Here is a 19,217-nt window from a genome sequence, read left to right on the forward strand (position 1 = left end):
TTTTTTTTCTTGAGATGGAGTCTCGCTCTATAACCCAGGCTGGAGTACAGTGGCACAATCTCAGCTTGCCATCAAGACTGGCCAATTTTTGTATTTTTAGTAGAGATGGGGTTTCACCATGTTGGCCAGGCTGGTTTCGAACTCCTGACCTCAGGTGATCCGCCCACCTTGGCCTCCCAAAGTGCTGGGATTACAGGTGTGCCACAGTGTCCAGCTGCTACAGCTTTCTAAGTGCTGAGGAATATACCTCTAGCTGCTTCAAATAAGATGAAGGAAGACCAATACCAGAGTAAGCTTCCATTTGCATGGCTTTCCACAGCTCTAGATTAAGGTTTTGAAAATATAACTCTCAGAAATCAGTAAGTCCAAAGGCAATACTGAGAAAGCATCATTTATTGGTGTTTTAGGATCAGCAATATTAGCTGCAAGATAATTTCCACATATTTGTCAAACTTGCTCAGTATATTTAGGGTTCTAATTTTTCAATCCTTATAGCCAGGACTTCAAGCACAAAGGATAACATATTTTGAAAGATTTTTTTTTCAACATGAAAGAAAGTTTTACTATCTTAACTTGACCCAAATTATATTATTTATAAAAGTTATATAAATGCAGGCTGATTGTTTTGTAAGAGTCAAAAAGCCGAATATAAGTAAAGCACTAGAAATACATTCAGTTATAAAAAGTTGACATCATTCTTCTAAATGTTATGTGGAATCACAGGAAGAAACATCATTGTAATCATTATTCAAAGTTATATATTAAAGATAACATAAGCGATGTTTGGTCTTAAATGTCAATTTGAATGTGCAGTGTCTACAACAATAGATCAGAGAGAAAGTAAGTATATCTGTAATTAAAACAGGAAAAAATGAGTTAGTTGCAAATACTGTATTCTTCAATGAAAGAAGAATGCAGATTAAGGATAAAACAGTTAGACAGTCTTATCAACTAGGCCACCTTTAAGGATCATTTTTCAGGGCAGCTAAAAGGAGCAACAATAAAGCTCTACACATATAACCAAAATGTATGCAATTAATCTAGTCCCAGCACTTTTATTTGTAGAGTTCTCAAATCAAAAGTAACAAATAATTATACATCAGGATTGTTAGGAATACCAATTATTTTACAACTGCCCCTATGTGCTTCTTCTTCTCTGACACAATTGGCACATATCCAGGCTTGCTGTGTTTAATACGATTAACTTCCTTTCTCTGACGAGCTTCTTTCATGACGCACTGTTCCTGAATCTGGCTGTAGATAGATTTTGGTAGATGTCGATGACGAGCTGTACGTTTTATATGAGGATGATGCTGAAATTTCTCCTTCAATTTCTAGTTATAATCCTTGGCTGCTTTTTCTCGTGATGTAAGCATACCGAATTTTTCAGAAGCATTAGCTTTCCACAGGCAAATGTTCATTTCATCAGATTCACACTTAATATACTTGCTATCAGAAGTCCATTTTACATAGATAACATGTTGCATTCACTTTGTGTGATATACCTTCCTGCTTCAACTTTTGTCTGTAGGAAAGATTCAAATAGCTTTATTGAAACTAGCAGACAAAAACTCTTTCCCAGTGGGCGAGTACTCCACGTCAAGCACTGCAGATATATGATCCATATGGAACATTAAAGGAGTGTCCAATGCACATATATCAAAAGTATGTAAGTTATAATCTTCATTTGCTGCTGTAAAAATGAAAGCTTCCACAGGGTTCCAACAGCTTGTATTTGTTCTCATATCTAAGATAACCTTTTCAAAGGAGCAGCTTGCCTCATATCGTACAGTACTATATTCCTGTCAGATGCACAACTTCCCAAGTCTCAATTGGGTTAAATTTAACACTACTTACACTGTCAAATCCCCAGGTCATTGAAGATATAGGATTAGTTCTTTGTTCATCCCAAACGTCTACTTGCTGTCCACATGTGGCAAACATAGCTTCTTTCCAGTGATGCTCAATCCCAGTATACACTGTCTTTCCTAATGTTGTATGTAATGGTTCTTCCTCATCTCCATAGCCTGGTCCATTCTTTTTCCACTGTTTCACAGTTTTGTCATCATCAACGGTGAAAAAAGAAGTCCCACAAAAGCGAGTACATATTTCTTATACAAAGCCTTCATGTGCTTGTATTGTACGGATACATTTCTGATGAGTCAGGTTCCAAATTCTAACCTCTCCATCACACGCCCCAGAAAGGACAGTAGCCAGGTTCTTTGGACGCTTTGCCAAGGTAACTGACTCCATCTTGGTGACCATCCAGCAAAGCAAGGAATGGTTTTGCAAATACTCATTCCATTTTGGTAGCATTTAAAGCTCTTACATATTCTCGTGGGACCTCAAAAGGATGTAAGGTAGGATCATAGTTTCTTGGAACTCTCTGGAAGTCCAACTTGGGTTCACGGACATAATTGTCCAGATTCCGGCTCTTCATCTTCATCTTGGTTCCTCTTCTGGCGGGACTCCATGAGCTCTTTGCTAGGAGTTCTGCCCACTGCTCGACTTCTTTTTTAAACTGTTTCAGTTAATGTTTAACGCCACTTAAATCTAAAAATACATAGGCCACCCCATCAACAGCTTTCAACTTATGGAGCTGCTTCAGACATGCTCCCTGTGGACTCCAAATTATGTTATATAGTTTTAGATAACATACATCAAATTTATCTCCTATTCCAAGACCATGAAATATAGCATTTCCAGAACTGCATGGGGTTTAGTGTTACAAACTATATTGCCAGAGGTCTTTTCTGTTCAGATTTGGTAGCTCTTTCTCACCTTCTCTCTTCCTGTATATAAGAGACGTAATAAAACCCGGTAAAAGGGAATCCTACCCCAAGCTACAGATCACCAAACATCCAAGGACCAAAGTTCTCACCGTATTATTTGATAGAGGTTAGAAGTGACAACAGCACTGAGAAGACAGTACTTTAGTGCCTTCTTTGGGCACCAAGGATACTCAGTATCTCCTCAAAGAATTCAAATCACTCATCTCACTGCAGGTAAGGGATCAAACAGATCAACTTTCATAATTTTAAAAGTCGCCTATTTTCCCTTTGACTCTCATTTTTAAGTGCAAGTATAATTATTAAATACAACAATGTTACAAACCCCCTATCTGTGGTTTTGCTTCCCATGGTTTCAGTTACCCACAGAGTCCAAAAAATATTAAATGGAAAATTCCAGAAATCAATAATTCATAAGTTTTAAATTGCATGCCTTTCTAAGCAGCGTGATAAAATCTTGCACCATCCTACTCCATCTGGGACATGAATCATCCCTTTGCACCCACACTGTATATGCTACCAGCCCATTAGTTATTAAGTAGTCATCTTGGTTATCAGATTGAAAATATATAAATATATATATGGTTCAATACTATCTGTGGTTTCAGGCATCCACTGGGGGTATTAGAACATATTTCCATAAATAAGTGGGGACTACCATATAGCAGTAAGAAAAAAAATGTACCTAAGTCAACTTTGTTCAACTTAGTACTCAACTATACAAAGGAAATGCGTGCTCTGTATCTGTTAAAGTAGAAGGACTGTATAACTATTTGTTACAGTCTCTTGGAGCCTTCTTATTTTTCTAGGATGTCTACACACAGAAATTAGTACGTCTGCAAACTGCCCAGACCCAAGGCATGTAACAATTTTCAGACTACTAAAAATATGAAATAAATAAATATATATATGAAGGCAAATTTTTTTAAATGTGTTTCAAAAATCTCTTTTAAAATTTAAAATTTGTAATCTTCAAAAATCATAGTTGTTTAATGCAATAGTGTTCTCTCAATAAACTCTCCTATTCTTAGCTCATTGCTTTTAAGATATTTAGATATTTAGTAAATTCTCTTTTTTTAAGAATGTAATCATATCCTTTTTTTAAGAATGTAATCAAACGTGGATGCAGCCGGAAGCCATTATTCTAAGTGAATTAATGCAAAAACAGAAAATCAACTATCACTTGTTCTCACTTATAAGTGGGAGCTAAACAATGGGTACACATGGACATAACGATGAAACAACAGACACTCGGGACTCCAAAAGCAGACAGGGAGGGCAGAAGAGGAAAGGAATGAGTTGAAAAACTACCTGCTTAGTACTATGTTCACTATTTGGGTGATGGGTTCAATAGCCGCCCAAATCTCAGCATTCCACAAATGTCCATGTAATAAACCCACACATGTATTCCCTAAATTTTTTTTTAAATTCTTTTTAAATCTTTGCTATTTTTGTAAATAGAAAGAAAATTTTTTACTCTTAACTAGGTCCCATATACCATTTTAAATGAAGATACTGAATGATTTCTTCCATAAGAATCAAAAGAAATATTTATATAGACACCCAAGTAGACACTGAAGCAAATTTACAAAAAGAAAAAGTTGGAAAGAAGTATATTATTATTGTAAGTGACATACATGATTATATATATAATATATAATATACATAAGTAATATATATAAGTAACATATAGTATATGCTATATATATGTTATATATAATATACAGACATATATGATGATGACATTATTATTAAGCCTTTCCTTCCAAGAAGTTCAAATCATTTTATGAATATCTTCATTAATTCTTTCAATATTTCTATCTGTTTGGTAGGGAATTAGTTAATGTTATAGATATAAAAGAGAATAATGAGAAATCACTAATTAACATCAACTGCATCTTAAAAATTATACAATAACAGGAGTATATTTTAAATTGTACTAACAGGAAAACCTGGGACCAGAATTCAAGTCTCCTATTGGTACAATGCTCAGACCGAAATTATATTAATGAACCCACACAGATGACTGGACCTAATTCCTTCAACTAATAATTTAAAGACTTTCCTGTGGACACTGACATAGTACTTTTTAGAAAAGTTACTTAAACTTTAGTAAAAATAATTAAATAAGCCGGGTGCAGTGGCTCACACCTGTAATCCCAGCACTTTGGGAGGCCGACACAAGTAGATTACTTGAGGTCAGGATTTCAGGACTGGCCTGGCCAACATAGTGAAACCCCGTTTCTACTAAAAACACAAAAATTAGCCACACGTGGTGGCACACACCTATAATCCCAGCTACTCGGGAGGCTGAGGCACGAGAATCACCTCAACCCGGGATGCGGAGGTTACAGTGAGCTGAGATCGTGCCACTGCACTACAGCCTGGGTGACAAAGTGAGATTCTGTCTCAAAATAGAAAACAAAAAAAGAATTGAATACATCCAAAAGTTAAAATATACACACAAGCATACATACACACTGCCCACCACTTTAATCTCTCTACAGAATACCAACAAAATGTTTAAAAATTTTAACACTTCACATATACTATTCAAAATACCAGTTTACCTCTCTTTTAATAATGGGATCAGGATGATCTAAACATTCAATTATTGTCATCTGGTGTTGAAGAGCCAGAGTAGGATCCTGTTGGATAACATAGGTAAGAGCCTTCAGTCCTAGAAACAAAGACACATTATACAAAGTGAATTGAAAGAAATACACAGCAAATTTCAAAAGCTATCTCTGTAATTTCTGTCAAAAGAACCAATAATCTTACCTAAATATTTTAGATTTATTTTAGGTGACAGAACAAATTTTCCAATGCACTTGGCAGCCTTCTCAAGTAATTCCGATTTAGGATAAATAGAATAAACTGTATGCACACATTCAAACAAAATAGCTAGAGAAAGAAAAATAAAAATGGCAGAAATGGTAAGTATCATGGTAAGGTATAACAAAAGAATGTATTTCTGTAGAACTTGTAATAAAACTAATTGGAAAGTCCATTTTAGTCAGAAATCTTATTTATGGACTTTTCACAGAAACAAACACTACTGTTTTCAGGCTTACAGTTATTAGGATTACGTTACCACAACACAATTTTTTAAAAATTATATTTACTGGTAATAATTATGCATTTATTAACGTAAAAAGTATTTACTGAACACCTCCTATGTGCCAGGCACGGCTTCGGTACTATGAATATAGCAGTGAACAAAACAGATGGAAGAAAAGACCCTGCCCTCAAGGAGCTCACATTTTAATGGCAACATGAATAATATATTCATTATTCCTATGTAAAAAAGATATTTCCCACACTCCTTTAATGCTTTAAAATGGTTTATTCTCAAACAGTTTTGACCATTTACATGTCAAAATTGTGTATGTAGTTTATTTCAACAATCAATTTATAGGATGATCCAATATTTATTTCAAAGATAGTCACTACTCATACATCTTCAAACTATTCTTTAAAATAACCTCAAAGCATATAAAATAATCTACTAGACATCTTGACAGCATTCAAATTTGATTTTCTGATACAGTCGAAAGTCTCATCACTATGACAGATGATCAAAGTGAATGATCAAAATGGACACTAAAGTTCTTTTCAAATTATTTGAAAAAGCATGAGACAAGCAGTTGGAGCTTTGCCATGGTAAAGAAAAATCACTGAGAGGCCATTAAGTCCTATATGTTCTATGGAATCACAGTAACAGAAGTGTGACACAGTGAAGGTACAGAATCAACACTTAAAAACTGTTCTAGTACAAGTTGAAGCATATCAAGTGTCCTGATACAATCACTCCTTCTCTATTTCTAAAAGCTTAAAACATAACCAGACATTCTCTTTATGTACAAAATATATTCTGAATATTCAGCTAGCTATGTTTTACACTATGTTGCCTACCAATTAATGCACAAATAAATTTTGTGGAAAAAACCTCTATAAACCTCTTCCTTTTTCTCAAATTTACATGGAAAGAAAAGACAAAAAAAATTTAAAACCTTTTCCATAACAGAGACAGAAAAAAATAAGAAATCAGAAATATTAATTTTTCTTTAAGAAAAGAACTGCCTTTAAAGGAAAAACTACAGACTAAGTTAGCTGAACCTGAAGAGGCTTTGTATATTCAGATGCTATGCTTTAAAATGTCTTTACTCTGTGCTGTGAAAAAAGTTGTCTTTATGATTCATGAACTAGACAAACTAAACAAAGAGGAACTTTGTCAATCGGCTAATAAGATAAGGCAGGAATGGAGAAATTGCCACTAAATCCAGCCTTCAGCCTATTTTTAAATTGCCACTAAATCCAGCTTTCATCCTATTTTTATAGGCCTGTGAACTAAAGAATGATTTTTACATTTTTAAAAGGCTGTAAAAAACAAAACAAAAAACAAAGGAGAATATGCAACAGAAACCTCCATGACCTGCAAAGCCTAAAATATTTACTATCTGGCCCTCTTTTCAGAAAAAGTTTGCTGAATTGTGAACTACCATGACAGTCCTAAGATTTCAAATGATGATATTCCATTTTCCATCATAACTGACACATTTTTCATTATGGCTTCCTACCAATAAGAACTCTCTTGGGATTAAATTGTTTTAATCCCAAGCCTGCCATTACCCATCCAAAATTTAAACATTTATATTTAGATGCTCATAAAGTTTCTGGGATGCCAATATGGGAAAAAAATAATAGTTCAAAAAGTGCACTTATTATTAGTCTCCTTAGGCATAATTGAGCTGAAAATTAATTTAATGGATTGTAAAATTATTTTCTCACCTAGATCTAAGTCATTTTATTCTCCAACTCTACAAATATCTGTTCATAAGTTCATAATTGAAAGAGCAGTCACTCTGCTGTCTCCTCTCTGTAGTGGTGAAGTAAAATACAACTGAGAATTTCTTTTTTTTTTTGGAGATGTAGTCTGCAACCTCCACCCCCCAGGTTCAAATGATTCTCCTGCCTTGGCGTCCCAAGTAGCTGGCAGTACAAGCGTGCACCAACATGCCCGGCTAATTTTTGTATTTTTAGTAGAGACAGGGTTCCACCATGTTGGCCAGGCTGGTTTTCAACTCCTGACCTCAAGTGATCTGCTCAACTCAGCCTCCCAATGTGCTGGGATTACAGGCATAAGCCACCGTGCCTGGCCACAACTGAGGGTTTCTATACCTAAAAATACAACATGGAACTTGGTTACTCTTCAGTACTCTTGGTTACTCTCTTGGTACTAATTAAAATACTACAAAGTATATATTACTAAATTAAAAATTAATAATGTTCTACCATTCATGACACTGCATTTTCATCATAGATATTTTGGGTTGGATTATGTATGCTCAAACAAAATGTGAAGTTCTTCTGACACCTTATCCCTCAGAATAGTTTACTCTCACCTTAATTAAGTTAAATAAGTATCTACTGACATTATTCTGGCAGGAGAGGGGGGGTATCACCCAATGGGAATGGAATCCAGGCTCTCTACTCTGTCTCCTTTGATACCTGGGGATGGAAAGGCTCCTGGTTATTGCTGGAGAAGTATCAACCGATTCTGCCCTGCCTGGGAGAGAGAGGGGTACCTCATTACTGCTCTCCTTGTGGCCTCCAGTGATACTATGAGGGAGAGGCCTCATTATTGCTCATCAGGGAGGGAAGTTCTGACTGTCCACCAGGCTTTCTCTAACACCCACACCTCCGAACCCTGGCCGCAAAGAGGGAAAAAGTACCTCATTACTCCCTACTCCCAGATGGGAAAAATCCAGACTTCCCAAGTCACCTCCACTGACAGTGTAAGGAAGGGGCCTTCCTTATCACCTGGCATCAGTGAAATTCCAGCTTCCTCTTGGGCTTCTGTCACCACTCTAGTGGGGGGTCAGGGAGGGTGTGTTGGGGCACCTCATTATACCTGGTGAGGATGGACATCTTGGTTTTTCACTCAGTCTTTGCTGGAGGGGATGGCTCCACAGTTTTCTCCTGTGCTTGGATGGAATAGAGGAGTTATTGTCTAAAAGTTTTCTACCTTGCCAATTTCCCTTTTCTTCTTGGTCCTTTGGTGAGAGAGGGCAGGCTTTTCTTGGGGTGCTTTTGTCTGTGTCTGTTGGCATTTCCAGACTGCTGGCTCTTCAGTACCCAGTCTGGGGTACCTGAGGCAAAAAGAAAACCCAGGGTACGCACCACCATGTCTGTTTCTTTCCTTGTATCCTGACGTCTCTAACCAGCCTGACTTGTTCTCGAGTCTTATGTTTCTTATACACAGTATCCAAGGGTTTTAGGTGAAGTTAGTGAGAGAAAAAAAAAAATGGAAAAGTACTTCTATCTACATACTTTTGATGGTCTTTGTCCCCTGTACTCCTTTTTATATAATTCTCTCAATTTACTAATTTACTAAAAATGACATTCTCATGTTATCAGTACCCTACCCAAAAAACTTCCATACCTCCAGATTTACAAATCCAGCTGTTGTGAGAGGTCCTCCACAATACAGCCTTTCCACTGCTCCCCACCATAAATTATCCTTTCTGACTGGTGAGACATTGTTTCTGAAACTGTTTTTGAATAGCCCCATGTCTACACCTTCTCTCAAGTTCCCTCCACCTAAAAGCCCCTTCAACCTCCCTTCTGCCTAGCTAAATCTTATCTACCTTTCAGGGTCCTATCAGGTCAATAAATCCCTATCTGTGCCCTCAGGTCCTTAATGATCTCTACTTCCCAGGAACTCCTACAATACTTATTTCCCTGAACTATCCCTTCACATTCTGCCTTACACTGTTATTAAGCTTTCAAAAACAAGTTATCTTTCCACTATATTGTAAATTTCTTAAAGACAAAGGTTACATATTATACTTCTTCATATCCTATACACCACTTTATACAATGCCTAGCACATAGCAGATATTCAATAAATGTCTTTAATGTAATTTATTTCTTGATGAGACACTAAATTGTAATACAGCTTCCATAAAAATATGATATAGAAAGTATTAATACTGAAACTCACTTAGATAACTGATAAAGTAAATAACTTTTTCTTCCTTTAATTCAATTAAAGCACATTACTCATTAACACAGTGCCAGCTACTGAGATATGCTGGTTAATAAGAGAGACACAGTCCCTGCCCTTATAAAGTTTACAGTTAAAATTAACATTCTTAAGGGGTAAAATATCTGTACCAGCATTGCTAGCGAATACTCTACCACTGATATAATCAATATAAGTTGTAAGCTCTATCAATACAGACAAAGGGAAAAGCATAACAATGAAAAGCTAAACAAAGGAAATGAAACAACAGGAACTATAAGGTTTCTCTGGCGAGGTGAAACACTGGATCAAGAGCCTGCAAAGAAACAAACTGTTGGTGTTGGTTTAAGCAATCTTTTTTTCTTTTGAGACGGACTCTCACTCTGTAGCACAGGCTAGAGTGCAACGGCACGATCTTGGCTCACTGCAACCTCTGCCTCTCGGTCCCGGTTCAAGCAATTCTCCTGCCTCAGCCTCCCGAGTAGCTGGGATTACAGGAACGCGCCACCATGCCCAGCTAATGTTTGTACTTTTAGTTGAGATGGGGTTTCACCATATTGGCCAGGCTGGTCGTGAACTCCTGACCTCGTGATCTGCCCACCTCGGCCTCCCAAAGTGCTGGGATTACAGGCGTGAGCCACCGTGCCTGGCCAAGCAATCTTAATAAAATGGTCGTACTGGAAAATATTAAAAAATATTTCCTCAGGTATACAGTATTCTCCAAATCAAAAGGAACAGGTAACTTTACAGTGGTTATCCCCAGGAAAGGGAACTGGGTGGTGGGTGATAAGGGTGGAAAGGACACTTACTGTTCATTGTACACCCTTTTGTACCTTTTGAATTTTGACCCATGTGCATATATTACCTATTCAAAAAAAAAAAAAATTAAAGCTGAAATGTCATTAAAAAAAAAAAACTTTCTGCAAGGAAAAAAACAAGAAGATTTTTAACTGAATTTTAAGCAGAATTTCTTGAAAGACTTTCAAACCCTTATCCTGGACACTGGTTATATCACAAACAAAACATTTTAACTTACTTTAACTTACTGGAAAAATTCTGACACTTTCCTCGATCTTCTCTCAGAAAATCACCTGCTTCAGTAAGGGTCATCCATATCTGTGGCCCCTTATTCTCACTGCATAGCAGGAACCTATATAATATCTACTGTTTATTACACTATATACTCATAAGGACAAGGCCTGTGTCTACCTTCGTCTTCCCTTTACCTCCCACACTTAACATGGAGAAATACATAAGTCAATCAACTCTTTCCTCAATCCACACCTAGTTTAAAACACAATCAAGTTTTTGTTTCACAGGCACGCTATAAATGCTGGCTGAACAAATTAATAAGGCATCCTTATTACCTTAATTACCATTCATACATGCAAAACATAAATCTATCCTTCAAAGTTTACCACCCCAATTCACTACCATATGCATTATTTTTCTTGTATTAATCTCATACACACAATCCTTTTTCCTTATTTGTACTGCATCTTTGTCAAGCACTTTTTATTTCAGTTAAACCAGTTCAATTTCTGTCCTCTGGTCTAACCTACGCTTCTACAACCATTGTTCTTAAAGGTCCACAGGTTACCCTTATCTCAAAGAAAAAGTAATGCTCTTCATCTCCTACTTCATGATATTTTACCAGATTAAGAAATGACTTCTCATTTGAGTTACATCTCTCAGTGCCTCTTCTACTGCTGTCCTCCAGAGCATGCAAAATTCAAACTGTTCTACCTTTTAAATAGCTCCAAGTATCTCAATTTCCTCACTGAGCTTTCTCAGGCTGATCAAAAAGAATAGCCCCTCCCTCTGGCTGTTAAAATTGGAAGTTTTTTTGGCTACTTTCTCAGTTTTCTACCCCTTTCCCCCAACTTACTCTTGTCTCCTATTACTAATTTTTAAATTGTATGTAACAATTTATTGTCTCTTCACAAAATAGTAAACTATTATTCTACATCTATATATTCCTGTCTACATCCTATTCATCCTTCAGATGTCTTCTTATATATTACTTTCTCAGGACAACCTTCTTTATTCTTCCCCTCACCTAAGACTAGCTGCTATATTCTCCCACCACGCTCTGCAATTCTCTTTTGTAACATTAACAAAAGCCCCATGATAATGTTTTATTCACTGCTGTATTCTAAGTACCTTGCATAAGGCCTGACAACAGAAATTTAATAAAATATCTGACAACTAGCTGATTGATTTATTTAAGACCTGTCTTCGAATATTGTGAATTTTTACCAAATATGGAACAAATCTATGGAGTTATCTTCACAGTCAATTAGATAATTGAAAAAAAACAATTAAAAAAATGGATACTTGATATGTGTTTTCAATAGAGACAATTATAATAATAAACTTAGGTCAACATTTAGAACATGCCATGAGTTCAAATTACTCTTATCTATCAGTAGTTAAATGCTTACCTTGAAAAAATAATAATCCACAGAACTATCTTAAAATAAGTGTATAAAGTTCTATTGGAATTTATAGCATTCTAACACAGATTTAACTGTAATACTAAAAAACATTATTAGTCATTAGAGTAACATTTACATATATTACCTACCATATGTGACATTGTGATTTAACTCGGCTCTTCGTAAGGATTCATCAAGAACATCATACATTAATTCACTTGTCCTGTTTAAAAGATATTTTATTTGCAGTAGAATTACAGTATTCTAACCCAATAAAACAGTTTTTCAAACTTCTCTTTAAAACTGAGGATCTACAGAAGAGAAGTGAAAGAAATTCATTTTATGATGAAGTTATGGAAATTTCACTTCTTAAAAGGTTTTTCAGGAGCTGGACTTCCTACTTTATCAAAGTTGACTAGTTAACCAATGAGATATATACATCAATCAACTCTTTCCTCACTATGCCTAGTTTACAAACCAAGTTTTTATTTGGTTAAACACAGTATATTTTATAATTTTCTTTCAACAGAATATTTCTAAACTACTATAGTAACACTTCATATATTCATATTATTTCAGATAGTATATTAACTGTATTTTAACCAGATACTGTTAAAAAATTTTCAAATACTAGTCTTTCCTTGAGCAGCAACTAGGTTCTTCAGAAAGAAAATTTTTACTTACATTTACATTAATATAAAAAAAGATATTTTGTGGAATGAATAGGTTTGGACCATTCATATGTCTTTATGGTCACCGATTACAGTAACAATAACTGTGATGAGGAAGATACTGTGCAAAAAAAAAAAAGTGCACTCTGCCTTCACGCTTGTTAGAGAAATGTCCTCTCCAAGAGGCCAAAGTGAAAAACTATAGCTTCTCAGCTGGTATTTTGTATGTTTTATGAATTCAAAAAGCACTAATAGAAAAAAAAACACCAGCAACATAGGATACATACAGTGGTCTTGCAGAGAAACAGTGCCATAAAATAAATGAAAATATCAAAATAATTTGGGACTATATAAATTAATTACATCTTTCAGAAAATGTCTTTTTTTCCAAATATACAGCTGGAAAGTTCAATGCTAAGTGCACATACTTTCATTCTGTCTTGACTGAAGTATAAATATCCAATAATTAGGAATCCAGAACCACATTCTAAAATCCTTCGTTTTATTGTATAAGCATTTCTTCCTCAGAAGATAACCACACAGCAGACATTACCAATCCTTCCCCGTCCCCCCCAAAAATATTTGGTAATATTATACCTAGATTATAGTCTAGTTCCTCAATTTTAAAAGCCAATGTCTGGCATGAGTCTTAACCACATGAAATAAAGAAACATTTGTGAACAAGATCAAGATAAATCTTAATAATCTAAGAAGCACAAAGCTACAAAACACAAGAAAATATTCGAATAGATATAAAAGACCATAAATATAACAGATTTTTCCAGTAAATGGGTTTTTTCAATTAAATACTTTAGAAACAGTTATAACTTAAATTTTTACTTTGCTACATTGAGCTAATAATGTCTGACAAAACATTAGATTTACGTTAAAATAAAATCTCATTAGAGTTGAGACAGAAAAGGAGAAAACATTCTAATGTTCCATAACATTATAAGAAAGTTCCACTCTATTCATGACTGAGCCTAATTACTAGTCACCTGAGGGCTGTGAAAGTAAGGACTAGCTTACTTATCTTTGTATATATTATTAAACAAATTTATCCACAAAGGCAAGAAAAAGGAAGATAGTGAGTTAATGAATTTAATAAATTCACTAAATGCCTCCCAAGTTACTTCCTGATAACAATGGATGGCAGTAAGTCTTTTTAGACCAATAAGATCTGATACATTCATATAAAATTCATGATTTTAAAACGTAATTCCAGTAACTCCAACTAGAGCTCCACGTTAGGATAGGCTGGCATGATACAAAATAAAATATAATTAAGACAATCATTTCTAATGTGTGTGTATGCTCCATCACCTTACATTTTCACTGCAGGTTTCAATCAGGAGTTGAGATTCACAAACACAGAAAAAAGTAACACTGTAATACCAAGAGTGATGTAGCCCAATGAGTGCTAGTCAGGAGCTCACAGGCAAATGGATTCTGACATTAAGTTGATTTCTAGGAGCAAAAGCCTGGAGAATGGTCCCTTTGTAAAGCTAGGCTAAAGAATTACAATACAAAGGTACCCTACTATATAAAAGGGAACAATATTCATAAAATCAGAACACTGATTAGCAAATATTTTCTTAAGACAGAAACATATCAGGAACTCCAGCCAAGGTCCTTGCTCTCAAGGGAACTAAAATCTCAAGGGACTTGCTCTCAAGCAAGTTGGAAATAGGTTTTTAAAATAAAAATAATATGTATGTGCACATGCAAATGCATACACACATGCACACACACAGAGAATCAGAATGATAGAACAAATGCAAATAAATTGATGAATCTAGGTGCAGGATATAAGGGAGCTCCCTGTACTGTCCTTGGAAATTTGAAAGTGTCTAAGTTTGAAAAAGTATGGCAAAATTGAGGCAGGGTGGCTCATGCCTGTAATCCCAGCACTTTGGGAGGCTGAGGAGGGCAGATCATCTGAGGTCAGGAGCTCGAGACCAGCCTGGCCAACATGGTGATGCCCATTTCTACTAAAAATACAAAAATCAGTCGGGCATGGTGGCGTGCGCCTGTAATCCCAGCTACTTGGGAAACTGAGATGGGAAAACCTCTTGAATCCAGGAGGCGGAGGTTGCAGTGAGCCAAGGTCGCACCACTACACTCCGGCCTGGGCAACAGAGCAAGACATAGTCTCAAAAAAAAAAAAAAAAAAAAAAGGCAAAATTGAAAGTATATATATATATAGTTGGAAAGATACACATGAAAAATTTAAGTTATTCGCTAAAAGAATAATTCAGATAAATGAATTAAAAAGGTGAAGCACTCACACCCAGCTAGAGTAAGGGGGTTGGCAAACTACAGCCCGCAGGCCTAATCTGGCCAGATGCCTGGTTTTGTATGGCTTCAAGCTACGAAGAGATTTTACATTTTGAAATAGTCGGAAAAAAAAATTAAAAGACTATTTTATGATGTGCTGATCTAAGATTCAAGTTTTAATGTCCATAAAAAGGTTTTTTTTTGCAATACAGCCTTCTTCATTCATTTATTTTCTATCTGTAGCTGCTTTCATGCTATAATAGCAGAGTCGAATACATGCAAAAAAACAACATATGGCCCACAAAGCCTAAAATATTTATTTATTTATTTATTATTATTTTGAGACAGTCTCACTCTGTCACCCAGGCTGGAGTGCAGTGGCACGATCTCAGCTCACTGCAACGTCCACCTCCTGGGTTCAAGTGATTCTCCTGCCTCAGCCTCCTGAGTAGCTAGGACTACAGGTGCGTGCCACTATGTCCAACTAATTTTTGTATTTTTAGTAGAGACAGGGTTTCACCATGTTGGTCAGGCTGGTCTCAAACTTCTGACCTTGTGATCCGCCCGCCTCAGCCTCCCAAAGTGCTGGGATTACAGGCGTGAGCCACCACGCCCAGCCACCTAAAATATTTATCTGGCCCTTTGCAGAGAAAGTTTCCCAACCCTTGAACAAGAACAATTACGAAAGCTTCACAGAGGAGATGGCGTTTCATGGGTACCTTTCATGATAGGTAAAATTAGGATAAAGAGAGAGCCAGGATTATCCCAGCAACCTGAAAGCATTTATGTGGTTCTTACAATGGCCTATTTTATCACTACTAAGCCAATTAAACATTGGAAGAATCTGGTATATCATTAAACCTCTAGGTTACTAAAGTCTAAGCTTATCATCTGGTATGGGGTCATTAAGCAAACTTACTGGGAATAGTTTACCTTTGATCATCTTTTCCTAGAAGTCCTAGTATTCTCAAGAGCTGAATTTGTAACCATGGTGCTGGGACACTGTGGTAATTGAAATCTACTGGGAGTTTTCCTCCAACTACTTGCTTCAAAATGGTTACAAAACTCCCAGTCAAGTCTTTATATCCAGACGAATTCTCCTACATCCCCCCCCAAAAAAAACTTTCTGTTAATAATAACATCTTATTAAACAGAAATAGACCTGGTTGAAATGTCATATAGAACCTAACTTAATACATGCTTATGTTCACATTTAATGAAACCGTGCCCTAATATGTATAATATCTTCCATGATAAAATTCCTCTGGCTAACCAACCCAAAGCTGAATCATCCCAGAAAAGCTTCCACCACTCCCTACTTTTTCCCACATACAGTTTCATCACATTTCAAAATTCTTATAGTTACATCTTAGGTAGAATCCTTAACAGCCAATACCAGCAATTAAAACAAAAAGTGAAAAGAACTGGCATACAGCAAAAGGACAGTAATACCTCTGCTTTGGATGAAAATCAAGGCCTGTTTGCAATCTCTGAACTCTTGTTTCCAAAAGACTTCACATGTAAATGAGTTAAATTCATTCTGGGGCCAAGCACAGTGGCTCACACCTGTAATCCCAGCACTTCTGGAGGACGAGGTCAGTGGATCACCTGAGGTTGGGAGTTTGAAACCAGCCTGACCAACATGGAGAAATCCTCTCTACTAAAAATACAAAATTAGCCAGGCGTGGTGGTACATGCCTGTAATCCCAGCTACTCGGGAGGCTGAGGCAGGAGAACTGCTTGAACCCCGGAGCTGGAGGTTGCGGTAAGCCAAGATGATGCCACTGCACTCCAGCCTGGGCAACAAGAGCAAAACTCCATCCAAAAAAAAAAAAAAAAATTTTGTTCTGGGTAGAAGAGCACAGCCAAGACTACTTAAACATTAAAAGTCCCCAAAATCGGCCGGACACAGTGGCTCACACCTGGAATCCCAGCACTCTAGGAGGCCGAGGCCAGCGGATCACCTGAGGTCGGGAGTTCGAGGCCAGCCTGACCAACATGGTGAAACCCTGACTCTCCCAAAAATACAAAATTAGCCGGGCGTGGTGGCACATGCCTGTAATCCCAGCTACTCGGGAGGCTGAGGCAGGAGAATCGCTTGAACCCAGGAGGTGGAGGTTGTGGTAAGCTGAGATCGTGCCATTGCACTCCAGCCTGGGCAACAAAAGCGAAACTCCATCTCAAAAAAAAAAAAAAAGTCCCCAAAATCAGTGTGCCTGCCAATTAAAAATTAATTAGCCACACGGTACCTAAAAATATTTGTTTCTGAAGGAGTGTGCCTTGATTATCTATCTGAGTAATCTCTTGGACTGGGGAAATTAGATCCACACTCCTTAAAAGGAACATTAGATTCTTTATTCTAATTTGTATTATGTATCAAGGGAAAATTTTTGGAAGGGAAATAAAGCTCTTTCAAATTTTAGTAAATGTTAGGGAAAAAATAAAATTTAATATTGAACATCTATTTAAACTGTACTGTTTGAGAACACAACACATAAGAAACAATATAACTTTAAATGAGTTCAATAGCATATTCTATTTTGTTATAGTAGGTGCCATGAAATCTGTTACAAGTATGTATATTTGAACACAAATGGTTTCAGGCAATACACTAAGGATGAATTAGTATAAACTCATCATCGCCATTTAGAAATCTGTTTTACCATAACATTCAACCCTCTTTTCTCGTATGACACAGTATCAATATATGGCGTCAACACTACAATCTATAGCTTGCACAACCCCCACTGGTTCCCCTCATTTCTATAAAATGGTATGCATCCCATGAAGCTATATAAAAGAGAATTACTGCTTGAAAAACACAAATCTGAAAACTTAAGACAACTTCCATTGCTACCATTTTTCCACACCTGTTTAGTGACATCAAAAAATTTTAGGCATTAAAAAAAAAAAAAATTCCGTAATGTGCCTACAACTCACGCTCTCAACAACTTGCAAAACTACTAAATCAAAGGTCAATAATAAAATTATAAAACATTAACTAAGCATTTTACCAAAATATCTGTTTCTTTTTAATCCCGTAATTGTATTTTTCTAATGGTAACTACTCAGTACTTGCTAAAATTTCCAACTTACCTTAATCATTCTAAGATATATATGCAAGGAGGCAGCCATGACCCCAACATCTCTGTCACAAAGTGCTTTCCGAAACTTAATATGAATATGTTGTACTTGATTAGGAGCAATGAGATGGAATTTGTATAATGCCAGAACAGCTTTTCTTCGTATAATCTCCCTGAAGACAAAAAATGAAATTTAAACAAGACAATCTGAATTTTCGAGTATTTACTTTGAAAGATTATAGGCCAGATGATTTCAAAATACTGGCTCATTGCCTTAATTTACAAAGAAAGAGATAATTATACATTGGTTATTAATTTATTTATTCTAATATACCAAATTATAAAAAGTAGTTACCTCTAGGAAGTAAAGTCTCAAAACTTTAACTGCCCATGTTATATATTTATATAGTTAGAGAATTTTTTTTTGTAACAAGCATATATTACTTTGAGATTTAAAAAAAACAAGAAAAACAAAGTTCTTAATTCTCTAATTCCATTTTTAAAAGACATATCTCTAAAAATTGGAACAAAAAAGTCAACAGTAAGTTTAAGTAATAGGTAATTTCAGCTAGTAATATTAAAGTCTTTTTATTAATACGAAAAATCTTTGGCCTGTAATGCCAGCACTTTGGGAGGCTGAGGTAGGGGGATCACTTGAGGCCAGGAGTTCAAAACCAGCCTGGCCAACATGGCGAAACCCTGTCTCTACTAAAAATACAAAAATTAGCCAGATGTGGTGGTGCACACCTATAGTCCCAGTTACTTGGGTGGCTGAGGTACAAGAATCACTTGAGCCTGGGAGGCAGAAGTTGCAGTGAGCCAAGGCTGTGCCATTGCACTCCAACCTGGGTGACAGAGTGAGACTCTGTCTCAAAAAAAAAAAGAAAAAAGAAAAAAAGGAAAGAAAAGAAAAAAAACTCATTAACATTCTT

General features: G+C 36.1%; 1 protein-coding gene and 1 pseudogene across 1 annotated transcript in view; both read right to left on the reverse strand.

The window, feature by feature from the left end:
• AP4E1 (adaptor-related protein complex 4, epsilon 1 subunit) overlaps nucleotides 1–19,217 on the reverse strand; it is a 95,908-nt gene that overhangs the window by 54,166 nt on the left and 22,525 nt on the right. Inside the window, exons 6-10 of the mRNA XM_011995751.1 lie at nucleotides 18,299–18,458; nucleotides 16,136–16,302; nucleotides 12,404–12,477; nucleotides 5,571–5,693; nucleotides 5,360–5,469 (exon numbers count right to left, since the gene is read on the reverse strand). Of these exons, the coding sequence (XP_011851141.1) occupies nucleotides 5,360–5,469; nucleotides 5,571–5,693; nucleotides 12,404–12,477; nucleotides 16,136–16,302; nucleotides 18,299–18,458 (634 nt within the window). The remainder of the gene's footprint in view (nucleotides 1–5,359; nucleotides 5,470–5,570; nucleotides 5,694–12,403; nucleotides 12,478–16,135; nucleotides 16,303–18,298; nucleotides 18,459–19,217) is intronic.
• LOC105550762 lies at nucleotides 1,031–3,033 on the reverse strand (annotated as a pseudogene).

Source organism: Mandrillus leucophaeus, unplaced genomic scaffold (genome assembly GCF_000951045.1).
Source record: "Mandrillus leucophaeus isolate KB7577 unplaced genomic scaffold, Mleu.le_1.0 Scaffold497, whole genome shotgun sequence".
Classification (NCBI taxonomy): Eukaryota; Metazoa; Chordata; class Mammalia; order Primates; family Cercopithecidae; genus Mandrillus; species Mandrillus leucophaeus.